The 12,724-nt window shown below is 34.5% G+C and overlaps 3 protein-coding genes across 3 annotated transcripts; 1 reads left to right on the forward strand and 2 right to left on the reverse strand.

Annotated features, from left to right (window-relative positions):
• The first annotated feature begins 336 nt into the window (after positions 1-336).
• Positions 337-4,799, forward strand: LOC145607935 (uncharacterized). The gene is made up of 6 exons (XM_081663527.1): positions 337-727; positions 1,358-1,464; positions 2,958-3,066; positions 3,180-3,341; positions 3,436-3,609; positions 4,258-4,799. The coding sequence occupies exons 1-6, from the start codon at positions 455-457 to the stop codon at positions 4,285-4,287; spliced, it is 855 nt and encodes a 284-aa protein (XP_081519653.1). The 5' UTR covers positions 337-454; the 3' UTR covers positions 4,288-4,799.
• Positions 4,800-6,863: 2,064 nt separating this feature from the next.
• LOC145609707 (germin-like protein) lies at positions 6,864-8,360 on the reverse strand. Its single transcript, XM_081665167.1, has 2 exons — positions 8,231-8,360; positions 6,864-7,414 (listed from the first exon to the last, which is right to left on the reverse strand). Exons 1-2 carry the CDS (start codon positions 8,358-8,360, stop codon positions 6,864-6,866), a joined length of 681 nt encoding a protein of 226 aa, XP_081521293.1.
• A 1,639-nt stretch (positions 8,361-9,999) lies between these two features.
• On the reverse strand, positions 10,000-12,354 carry LOC145609680 (uncharacterized). Its single transcript, XM_081665130.1, has 2 exons — positions 11,155-12,354; positions 10,000-10,196 (listed from the first exon to the last, which is right to left on the reverse strand). The coding sequence occupies exons 1-2, from the start codon at positions 11,481-11,483 to the stop codon at positions 10,151-10,153; spliced, it is 375 nt and encodes a 124-aa protein (XP_081521256.1). The 5' UTR covers positions 11,484-12,354; the 3' UTR covers positions 10,000-10,150.
• Positions 12,355-12,724: the final 370 nt, after the last annotated feature.

Raw genomic sequence — 12,724 nt, forward strand, 5'->3', positions numbered from 1 at the left:
TCAATTATACACAACTCTAATCATTAATATATCACGTTTTAAAATTTTAATAGATAAAATTTACTATCCAACAAATTGAACATTGATCATGAAATTTTTTATTAAGACAAGTCTAACAAGATCCCGTAGCGTTATGTTATTTCTCATACGGAATATATAAATGCGGTCAAAGAAGGATATGTAACAGTACAAAAGTCAAACTGAGCTTAGTAAAAATAACGGAACAAAAAACTTATCCACTTTAATCCCGAGGGCACTTTCGTAATACCACTGCAGTTGTAAGGCCAATTTATTTTCTAACAGCCTATATTATTGTTCCTTAGATCACCATTTGTTCTTCTGCCCTTGGCTTTCTCTCTCAAAATCAACCATAATAACTCTTAGCACAAAAAAACAGAGAGAGATATATAATTCTCTGAAAACTTCAACCAAATTCTCTAAAAAAAAAAAAAAAATGGTTGTAAGAAACAAAATAATCTCACAAATACTACAAAGAAGCCGCAGCAAAAGCATCATCAACACCAGTTTAGGCCAACAAAAATGCTGGGGTTCAACAGCGGCAGCAGCGGCGGCGACAACGACAGAAGTGGGATCAAAATCAATGGGGTTTTGGTTGAAAGATTATGAAGATTATAGGAAGTCATTGTATGGTGGAAATATTACTCATAAAGCTCTTTTTGTTGATGCTGTTGGCACTCTCCTTGTCCCTGCTCAACCCACTGCTCAGGTCTTTTTTCTAATACTGTACTATGTTTTCGCCATTCGTCGTAGTTTATTCATCAAGTTTTACTTCGAACTACAATTCCTTTGATTGATTGTGCTATACAATCTTGTTATAGTACTCTGATTTTCTTTATTAAATTAATTATACTTTCTCCGTTTTTATTTACTTGACCATAACATTTGGCAAAATTTTAAGCATTATATAATATATGGGTTTCACACTAGTCACAAAGCTAAAGCATTCAAATCATTGTTAACGCATGAAGTGTATTAAGATATTTATGAGACATTATGATTAACAAATGTAATTTGCATTTAAAAAAATTAAAAACCGTCTAAATTATTGGTCATGAGATATGAGTAATATATTTTTTATAATTAGTGTGCTGCATTATTGGTGACTGTTTTATTAAAATTGGACTAAAGAAATAATTAGGTGTTGTATTATTAGGTACAAATCAGATTAATGTTTATCATTAGTAATTTATAACTTATTACATTTTGATAATAACTAGAAGAGGTGACAAATTGTCTGATACTAGTAATTTTATTTTTTTTATTTTTATTATGATTTAAATTAATTTTGTAGATGATATTTAAAGAAATTAAACAAATGATGTTAATTGAGATGCAGATATACAGGCAGATGGGAGAAAAGTATGGAGTGAAATATTCAGAGGATGAAATATTGAATAGATACAGATGGGCTTACGGTCAACCTTGGGGAAGATCACGTCTCAGGTATTTCCCCAATTTTTTTCCCTTATAATTATAATGGATTTAATTAATTTACTTTTCATTACAATTATTTTTGGAAATATATTTTACAATTTTTGTTGTTCATGTGTCATGAGAGTCATGAATTGCAGAGTTGCAGTATTGTATTTGTGGTAGTTTCTATATTTCTGTTATGTGGTCCATATATATAGTATTACGGTATCAGCTGTATATCTGAATTCTGTGTGCTCATAACACAATACGAGTAAACATTTTATATTTTCGGAAAATGTTTGGTTGATCCATTTTATATTTTCGGAAAATGTTTGGTTGATCCTTAAAATGCGACACTAGTAACCTCCACTGCGAATCATAGTGTGTACATTCTAACACGTTGGGTCAATGTATGTATCGATTTCTAATATTAATTGGTACTCCTTAGTTTATTTATCGTTTTGTCATCGATTTTCGCATTTGTGAAACCTTATCCAAAATGTAGTTGGAAAGATGTGAAACTGGCTAAAAAGAATATAGTATACTCCGTATTTGTGAAACCTTCTGCAAGATTCACGGTAGCAGTGTACTTAATTAATTTTGATGCTACATGTGGACAGTTGAACTTGTTTTCCTTTTGTTGCGGAGTATTTCTTATTAATGGATGGTTTTGATTCCTTTGTTACTAATTATAAGAAAGAGGAATCTTTCAAGTGTTAATAATGTTGATTGATTCCTTTGTCACACTACTAGATAGACCTTTTATAACTTTATTCTATACGATCTAGGGTATATATTCGAAAAGTTGTCACCCATTCGATTTTGATTTTGCTATATTCGAATAGAATTCACACTCGTAGTGTTTAGACACCGTTGTTTAAACACTACGAGTGTGAATAAAATTCGCTAGATCTAGGAAGGAGGTACCTCGAAAGCTTTCTGTTACCTCCCTATTCTTGAATCCGATCCCGGTAGCCCCCTCTTGCCATCCCTTTTGTTTGAAAAAAGAAAAAAGTTTAAGTTAAGTTCTAATTTGAGACAATATGGAGTGTAATCTATCCTAATTTTAGACATTGGATGTGATTCAATAGTTCATTAGTCAATTTACTTTCATATACTGAATGATGAAAACTTGATTACATGGTAAAAAGTAGGCTTTAATTATGTCCCTTGAATTGTAATTGTACATGTCAGATGTCATTTTATCCCGAACCTTTAAAATTCAACTAAAAGTAGAAATATTGTCGTTCTTATCTATATTATAATTCAAGTTTTTCATGATTAAGATTAAAATACATAAATGGAAGAAACTTCTTTGATAATTAAACAACTCTAATTTGACAAAAAGGCAAAAGTTACATTATAAGTGGATTTTGATGGCTGCAACACTATGCATTGTGGTCTTGATATCCCATTTTATGACAGTGATGGATGTTTACAATGATTACATTAACTAAAGATGAAATAGTATGTTTAACCATTTGAAGTACGAGGATTAGTCATAATGAACCTTCTGTGTGCAGGTACGTCGATGATGGCAGACCATTCTGGCAATACATTGTTTCGTCTTCCACAGGCTGCTCGAATGCTCAGTACTTTGAAGAGCTATACAACTACTTTATGACTGAGAAGGTGAGTTAAGGGCACTAATCAGTTTAGTGCTCTTTTGTTCTATGTCTAACTGTGTATAGTGTAACTTACACGCGTATTTGGGATCAATGCTGATGTTATGTATTTAATTTCAGGCATGGCAGCTTTGTGACCCGAATGCAGGGAAAGTATTTCAGGCTCTGAGGAATGCAGGTGTAAAAGTGGCCGTTGTCTCAAACTTTGATACTCGGTTAAGGCCTCTACTGAGGGCTCTGGATTGCGAGCATTGGTTTGATGCTATGGCTGTGTCAGCTGAAGTAAGAAGGCTTATTGGTTTGCCTTATGATGTTCACTTAACTGTTATTTTACTGTAACTGATAGAAGTGCATCTCTGTGAAATATTGAAAACAGGTTGCTGCTGAGAAGCCAAATCCAACAATATTTCTGAAGGCCTGTGATCTTCTGGGTGTAAAACCAGAGGATGCTGTTCATGTTGGTGATGATCGTAGAAACGATATATGGGGTGCTAGAGATGCAGGCTGTGACGCGTGGCTTTGGGGAAGCGAGGTCCATTCTTTCCAAGAGGTATTTGCTCTTTTGTGTCACTAATTCCATATCTAGTACTACTTCAGTCCTAGAAAATATAACGGTGTAATGACATAGGAGATTAACGCGGAGATTAGGGAGGTTAAACATGTAGAGAAAAAAAAAAATAGACAGGTAGGGTATGGGTCCAATTTCAAAGAATAACCCTTACTAAAAAGTAAAAATCAATATGCTAATTTAGTCGCTTGTACAATTATGTTTTCTCCCGTATTTTAAAACAGACAAAATAATATCTTTAATAATTTACAAATTACATTGTTTGTGGTTAAGGATGAGTTATGGTGCGGTGAATCGTTCCATCCACATGAATGCAAGACTATATTATATCCATAAGATTTTAGATTTTTTAGGAGAAAAAAATTGAATTTAAAATGCTACTCCGTATTGGACTATGATAAGTTATCAATTATTCAATATGTTCAACCAAGACTTTGCAATCTGATAGAGACATATCACTTGTGGAGGGTGTGCTTTCCTTTAATTAAAGGGTTAACTTTGGGAAAAGCTTAGAAAAGATATGGTAGAGAAAATTTATTCATATGGACCATATGATAGGGAAATAGACAGCAATGAAATCCACACAGTATGTTGCTCCTAAAAGTCTAAAACCGACTTTTTTGGATTCAGGTTGCTCAAAGAATTGGCGTCCACATCTAAGCAAACGGATGTTTTTGTTTCTGCTGCAACTCTGTCGGGCATCTGAAAAAGACGCAAGCTCTTTCGCTCTCCCTCGTTTAGAAGCTGTACGATTGCTGTTATATACCTGGTAACATGACTTCAGAGGAGACTATATGTTTATGTTACCAAATAACCTGTAAAAAGGGTTTTGTATAGCTTCTAAGTTGTATGTAATGAGTGTCATGAATTCAAAGGGAAGGGTTGAAGAATCGTGAAGTTATCTGAGAAAATTGGTCAAATCTTTGCTAATGTAACATAAGAGCGCAGTTTAAATGGATTGACAAGCGTGATCAGCTTCGAAGCTTCACTAATGAGTAATGATCCATTGTCATGAGGGGTCTGTTGTATTATAGTTTGATAATAATCGGCACAGAAACTGTATGTTAGCAATGTGCAGGACTTTTGTTGGATCTAGAATGTATTGCATGGTTCAACACTTCAACTCACTGCAATTTGCAGAAATAATTTATGATGCTAGTTTTCTGTATTAAGAGCTTCTTGACGGAGACAGACCTGACAGTAGTTTATACAAGTATACTTGGCAGAGAATCAGCAAGAGAAAGTACAGTTCTAGTTAATCTCAATGAATTTAAGAGAGAACCATTTTTATCATACTTCACCACTAGTTGATTACTAAGTTATGACCAAGATTAACCCCGATACTTAGGTGTCCAGACTGGATCGCCTACAAAAAGTTGCACCAGCTGCACAAAGTTACCTTCCTTCCCCCTTTTCTCTTCCCACTTATCTTGATGTTCAGAGGGCTTAAAGCTGATAATGCAAACTGATCACGAGCACAACCCCTCAACAACTTACCAGCTAAAATGGTTGGCGTACACACAAGTCCTCTAATTTCAAGAATGAAGAATGGAAGTACAAAGAACAAGGAGCCAAATAGCAAGGTGGGAAACAGGAAACAGAGCTGATGATAACCATTGTGCATCACATACACCTAGAAATTACTTGAACGACTTGATACTAGAGGCTCCGATCCATATACTTAATAGTCTTCTACTTTTATCTCCTTAAGTAAAATAGCAATAAGGATTATAGCCAAACCCATATTCCATATCACACATTACAAATGCAGATGATGAAACCCCAAGAAACGGACAGGAGCAAAAGTTTAAAGCTTCATACACTAGCAAACTTCACTGATACTTTAATGAGTCAAAAATTCACAATATCAGCATGATCTTCACTTTGATTATGTCATATTTGGCCAACTATATATTTTTTTATAGAAACACGATATGCACTTCTGCAGACGTGCAATTACTGCACTATTGATTTCAATTTTCAAGCCTAAGATCCTTCAAATTGGAAAAAGGAGAAGAATGTGAAGCCTTATGGGTTGAACATAAATTAAAGCAATACCTCTATGTAAACATTAATATCCAGACTACCACAATGATAGACTCCGGCAGACAACATGATCAGTTGGAAAGAAGTATATCCATTGCTTCAGGTATCTTTAAATTTAATTCCTCATCAGTTTCATACGGAGTAGTTGTCAACATCCAATTTCCAAGTGAGCGCACTAATGTCCAAGTGAGAACTAAGTTTTAAATCGATTGGAAATTACAAACACTAAGAATCTAATATTAACTAATTATAAGCCATTGACATTGGTACTTCAACCATTGTCAGTTAGAAGAGTTTAGCAGTGAGTTGTTCAAGGGGTCATATATCACAATACTAATAGACTAGCCACAGTTGCATGTACTTCCAGATCGCATACTCAAATCAAGCTTCACACACAATCAGATCTAGACTACATATTCAAATTAAGCTTCACATACCAATAAGATTTTTGGCATGGCTGGTTGATAGTTGATCACTGCACATTCAAAAAGAGAGCTGTCAGTAGAACCCAAGTTGGAGACATTATTCTAAAAATTTTCAGTGGAAAATCCACAAGATACAATGGCAGTTCAAAAATAACAAATAACAAGCGAACCAAAACAAGAGAGCGAAGGTAAACAAACACCATTATTAATTATTCACCTATGTTGTTGTAGCATGTAAGACACCCCCCAAAGCCCCAACTGGCTCCATCTTTCCTAGATATCGAATGAATATAACAAATTTATTATCATCATTCTTATGAACAGATAAAAGCTTATGAGGCTATGACTCACAAGTCACAAAACAATACATGTCTAGCTCCATATCAGAGTGCACTTAGATTCTGGTACCATTACTTGTTAGTTGTTACTTTAAAAGAAAGTCTATAGTAGGATAGCAATACAAGTGACCACTTCTTTGGCACTAACATTCAAGTCTCATACACTTTGAGTGGAATAATAACAATAACTCAAATTTCTAGACTATCATATGAGCCGAAAGGAGTTGTACTTAATTAGTCCATTTCATAAACTCGCGATTTTACAACTTTATTCAAACAACAGTAGTTTAGTAGGACATGCTTCATCATACGGCATATGAAACAAAGATCATTACATCACTTGTCTATTTTACATGGACAAGCATATTCCAAAACAACGTTTTATTATAAAATCAGTCTCAACTCCAATTTTTTTTAAATTAGAGGCTCACTGAAATCTGCGAGACTGAAGGTTCCTTACAATTACAGGACTAAGTTGGAAGGCCCTGCTTAGAACGTCAACTGGGATGGGTGGACTGGCCCCAAATGTAGCAGCGGCGGTTGTAACAACACCCGGGTTTTGGCTGCTGAACGCAGACAGGGCAACAGCAGGAGTACGCCCAATATTGGTTTCAAAATGTATGAGGCCTTGAGGAAATATAAAAACATCTCCTTTGTAAAGTATCTTGGAGAATAACTTGTTATTACCATTTGGTTGGTTGGAGGTTACGAAACCAGCATAGAAGGTTCCTTCAAGCACTGTAAGGACCTCGGTGGCACGAGGATGATGGTGGGGAGTATTAACACCAGAAGGTGCGACATCAATCCTAGCCAGTGATATACCAAGGGTGTTTAGACCAGGAAGGTTCTCCGCGGTAACTCGTGTGACATTGGAGCCTACTTGGTTGTTTGTGTTTCCGGGTATATTTAGCCCTTGAAAAAGGAAGTCGTCCACTGTCACCTCCATTGGATTCTTACAAAACAATCCGTTCACAAACACTGTAATAAGAAAATCATACCCCCAAACAAAGTAAGGATCAAATAATAATATATCTAAAATGGAATAGATGTAAAACGGAGTGTAATGTACACTTAAGTTAATCATGTTAATCACCCTTTCATGTATTTACATTAAAAATTAGTTCTAATGTACAAAAATATCAAAACAGTTAAAAGCCATCCATAAACAATTCAAAATCAAAACCCAATACACTAGATTTATTTATATTATTGTAACATTCTTCTTTTTAGTTCTCAATAGGCATGTTTTTGCCAAGTAAATTTAATACCTTTGATCATATAATAGTAAAAGCTATACAAAATCTGATATAATAATTTTCGTATTGTTCCAATTTTATCAGATGTCTCTGAAGAGACAAATATGTTATAATAATTTTACAATAATTAAATTAGACATCCAATATATGAATATAATAATATTAGATAGATATGGAATTAATGTTGTTATTACATACATATACTAATATTTTTAAAATTGTGTAAATAAAGAAATTGAAAGAGAAGAGGATTATTATACTTTTTCGGTCTTCTATTTTTCAAATATAGCACCATGGGAAGGTTTATAAATCTATCGCAACTCAGCTTTCAACCTTAAAGATTTAAAATTATAAGAAATTAATATTATGTACATGTATATATATGATTAGAATTAAATGCAAGAAGTGCAATATTTAAGGAACAAAAGAGCATGAAAGTATTATGATTAGTATTAATTAGCTGACATATATGCGTGTTAAAACTTAGAATTAGTGTTAAATATAATGAAGTAAGTTAAAATAAGAGATAGAACATTACATCCATCGATAGGATCATTTACCCCAACGCAGAAATCTTGGAGCTGATTAGGATCAGTTGCATAAGCAACATAGGAAGCAACAACTAGAACACTGATATAAGAGATAATAATATTAGTATTAGGTGACATATTTTTGTGTTGAAGAGTATGAGGTTTGAACAACTTTTTTTTAAGGTTAGAGTAGTTTAATTAAGATAACACATTCTATCCTTTTATAGTGGAAAAAAAAAATCAACATTCAAGATTGGTAGTTGGTTGTGGATTTATTCACTTTCTTATTTTAGTGCATAATTTAATGTATTGGAATAAACAAGATGTGTTTTATTATAAAATAAGTGGTAGTTTTCTTTTCTTGTATGAGTATTGTTTCATTAATTCTGATGGGCCTTCTTAAATACAGAAATAGAAGGTGTACAATTTTTTTTTCTTGTATGGGTATTGATTTGACATGCTCGTTGACATTCACATATATACACGAAGTAAAATCAAGTAGTACTTCATCTAGTAGTAAGAATTATTATCTCGCAACTATGAGGTTATGAGATTAATCTTAACCCTCATTAGAGGCAACTTGGGGAAAGAAATTATCTTATTCTTCTATTCCCTTCCCACTCTAAAAGGCTTTGCTCGTGTGCTCAGATTAGGTTGACTTATGAGAGGTTGCAATTTATTTAGTACTCTATTTTTTATTTGTTATTTTTTATTGCAGCACTTCAAGCCTATAATTGATCTATTAATTTTTTTTTAATTGCAACCAACATTTTTATCATACTTCACCACAAGCTGATTACTAAGAAATCACCAAGATTAACCCCGATACTTAGGTGTCTATACTAGATCGCCAACAAAAGTTGCACCAGCTGCAACAAAGTTACCTTCCTTCCCCATTCTCTCTTCCCACTTATCTTGATGTTCAGAGGGCTTAAAGCTGATAATGCAAACTGATCATGAGCACAACCCCTCGACAACTTACCAGCTAAAATGGTTGACGTACACACAAGTCCTCTAATTTCAAGAATGAAGAATGGAAGTAGAAAGAACAAGGAGCCAAATGGCAAGGTGGGAAATAGAGCTGATGTAAACCAATGTGCATCACATAGACCTAGAAATTACTTAAACAACTTAGATACTAAAAGCTCCTTATACTTAATAGTCTTCTACTTTGATCTCCTTAAAAGAAAAATAGCAATAAGGATTATAGCCAAACCCATATTCCATATCACACATTACAAATTCAGATGATGAAACCCCAAGAAACGGACATGAGCAAAAGTTTAAACTTCACTGATACTACAATGAGTCAGAAAGTCACAAATTCAGTTTAAGGAGGAAGAATGTGAAGCCTTATGGGTTAAACATTTTATATTTCACGTAAATATATACAACACTTCTTGTTAGGCCACCAATGGATGCTCATAAACACACTAGTACAATATAGTCTGCTTTGGGCCAAGCCCACACGGTTTTGTTTTTGGCCTCCTTCCCAAAAGGCCTTATACTAGTGTATTGACATCTGATTAATAAGGAGCTCTTCTCCTCTTTATTTCTTTTATGTGGGACTTGAGATATGCATATTCCCAACACTTCTTACAGGCAACATGCATGTAAAAGCCAAAAGCACAAATTGGCTAACGACCTAACGTACCACTCTGTCTCACTAAAAGTGTATGTTAGACGATCGCACCAAAATACCTTAGATACATTTAAAACAAATAGAACCACTACGCGATCATTTGGTTTACTACCAAAAAGAATATCTCACCTGAAGTTCTACTTAGGTATCAGTAGGAGAGAATTTGCAAATTAAATACAACATTCTTAATACTTATGAAATGTCTAAATTACATGTACATACAGATCGCATACTCAAATCAAGCTTCACACACAATCAGATCTAGACTACATACTCAAATTAAGCTTCACATACCAATAAGATTTTTGGCATTGCTGGTTGATGGTTGATCACTGCACATTCAAAAAGAGAGTTGTCAACGGCAGGACCCAAGTTGGAGACATTATTCTCAAAATTTACAGTGGAAAATCCACAAGATACGATGGCAGTTCAAAATAACAAATAACAAGCGAACCAAAACAAGAGAGCAAAGGTAAACAAACAACACCATTATTGATTCACCTACGTTGTTGTAGCTTGTAAGACACCCCCCAAAGCCCCACCTGGCTCCATCTTTCCTAATAATTTATGATTATAACAAGTTTATTGTCATCATTCTTATAAACAGATATAATTTATGAAGTGATGAGTCTTATGACTCACAAGTGACAAAACAATACATGTCTAGCTCCATGTTACTTTACAAAAAAGTTAGGATAGCAATACAAGTGACCACTTCTTTGGCACTAACATTCAAGTCTCAGACTCTTTGAGTGGAATAATAACAATAGCTCAAATGTCTAGATTATCATGGATCACCCCTAAGTGTCACCCTAGGCAGTAATTTTGTAAGAGGATAACTATCAATATAGCTTTAAGTCTTTAACGACTGACAATAATTGAACTTAAACTTGATACAGAGTATATTTTACACAAAGCGAGATTAAGGATTTGCTAATAATTACTTCCTTGGTTTTTTATTTCAGGTTATATAATTTTGACATTCATGTTAGCTAACGCACAACATTATCAATTATTTTAGTTTTCTAGCCTGCAAGGACTGTTACCAATACTAATGAAGGGCTGATTCTTTAGTTATCTAACCTATAACCAGGGAAGTTCATGCAATCAACAGCAGCAGATAAAATGTTACTTGTATTATGCTTATTAGATGTCTACTGGAAAGCAACAAAAAAAGACTAAACAGTTCATCCTAAGCAAATTGTTGCCTGCATAAATGTCAAAGACCTCAAAGTAGCTAACATATTTATGAATCAGATAATGAAGAGTTGATGTGTAATAAAATTATACCAGGTTTTGTCCTGTCCATCTTGGTCCTCTTTACCAATTTGCACGCCGCCAATAATGCTAACAACACTTCCCCAAGACACAACCATCACAGTATATTCTGGTATCCCCTGCATTTTCGCATCTCTGACTGTTTTCTCTTGTAAGTTAAACCAGTAAAATCTAGCAGTATTGGACCAGGGATCAGGTTGGTTCAATAAGATATCTCGTCTTTCCTTACAGAAAGCAATGGGTGGAAGAAAACCGCAATAATAATATCTCTCATCATTCCTCACCCAATCTGAGATACCCGATAACTCAACCCACGACTTGGCCACCCCGTACTCCTTCATGATCCATACATTATACGAACCAAGTTCAGGATTGACCCCATTTGTCAACACAAACAGACATAGACAATCATCCAATACCCTCAGTTTTAGAATATACTATTTGTTGTACTTCTCAATTACACTCTCCGGCAAAGGAACCACACTCAACTCCTCACTGCAAACATTAAAACAACTAATCGCCGGAGGTTTGTCAGGCAACAACCGCGAAAACATGATCCAATGCAGCAAATGGTTGTGTACAACTACACCAGAATTACGCTTATCTTGATCAACATAAAAATCATCACAATCATCAAACTTAAAATTAGTACAACATTTCCATGAATCATCGTTCAAGCTATAAACCACAGTTTTTACACCACTTGTTCTAACAACTTTATAGTCACAATTCACAAAATCAAACCCTAACCCTAAATGATCAAAACCGCGCCACATTCAGAATTGTAAAGACAAAGCAACCCATTACAAGAACCACCAAATTTGATCATTTTGTTGTGGAAAATATGGCGAACTTGTTTGGATTTTAACACTTGATTATTGACACATGGGTCGAAAATTTGGGGGATTTGCAGCTGTGTAGCAGGGGATTCTGGAGAATCGAGGTTGAAGGAGTAGAGATTGTTGCTGAAAGTGGCGACAATGAGGAAACGATTGGAGTTGAAGGAGAGAGAATTTGAGAGATGAAGATTTGAGAATGATGGAGTGTTGATTATGGTTCTCCATATTTTGCAAACGCATTTGAATCGTAGCAGAGATTTCACTGGTAATCGAGATAGTATGTTGATTACTACGTCTGTTGGAAGAATTTCCATGAGATTGAAAAGCTAGGGTTTCCAATTTCAATTTCAATTTCAAATTCAATTTGGGGGAAAATGAGGGCACTAAGGGAGAGTTTGTAAGTTTGTTTGTGGAGCTAGGCGTGTTAACGAGCCAAGCTTACTGCTTGATACTCGGCTGTCAAAGACTCAAAGTTTGGCTTAAACAAGCTCGACATGAGTTCGGATTCAACTCGAGATTTAAAATTTTAAATAGGTTAACAAATCCTACTAAAGGATATACTACTACATTCAAACAATATATTTTACGGGTCTATTCTCTTACGTTGAAATTCAGTTCAGTTCAGCTCTTAATTTCCTTCTCTTATAAAGTATTCAGTTCAATTCAGCTGAATTCAGTTCAGTTCAGCTGAATTCAGTTCAGTTCAGTTCAGCTGAGTTCAGTCAATGAGAACATGCCCTACA

This window comes from Chenopodium album, chromosome 23, assembly GCF_948465745.1.
Source record: "Chenopodium album chromosome 23, dcCheAlbu1.1, whole genome shotgun sequence".
Taxonomy (NCBI): domain Eukaryota; kingdom Viridiplantae; phylum Streptophyta; class Magnoliopsida; order Caryophyllales; family Amaranthaceae; genus Chenopodium; species Chenopodium album.

Coding starts and splice junctions, on each gene's coding strand:
- LOC145609707 (XM_081665167.1), bottom strand. CDS start 8,360: ATGTCACCTAATACTAATATTATTATCTCTTATATCAGTGTTCTAGTT. Junction 7,415..8,230: donor AAATGATCCTATCGATGGAT/GTAATGTTCTAT, acceptor TTCTTATTACAG/TGTTTGTGAACGGATTGTTT.
- LOC145609680 (XM_081665130.1), bottom strand. CDS start 11,483: ATGAAGGAGTACGGGGTGGCCAAGTCGTGGGTTGAGTTATCGGGTATC. Junction 10,197..11,154: donor GATGGACAGGACAAAACCTG/GTATAATTTTAT, acceptor TTGAATGTGCAG/TGATCAACCATCAACCAGCA.
- LOC145607935 (XM_081663527.1), top strand. CDS start 455: ATGGTTGTAAGAAACAAAATAATCTCACAAATACTACAAAGAAGCCGC. Junction 1,465..2,957: donor TGGGGAAGATCACGTCTCAG/GTATTTCCCCAA, acceptor TTCTGTGTGCAG/GTACGTCGATGATGGCAGAC. Junction 3,610..4,257: donor AGGTCCATTCTTTCCAAGAG/GTATTTGCTCTT, acceptor TTTTGGATTCAG/GTTGCTCAAAGAATTGGCGT.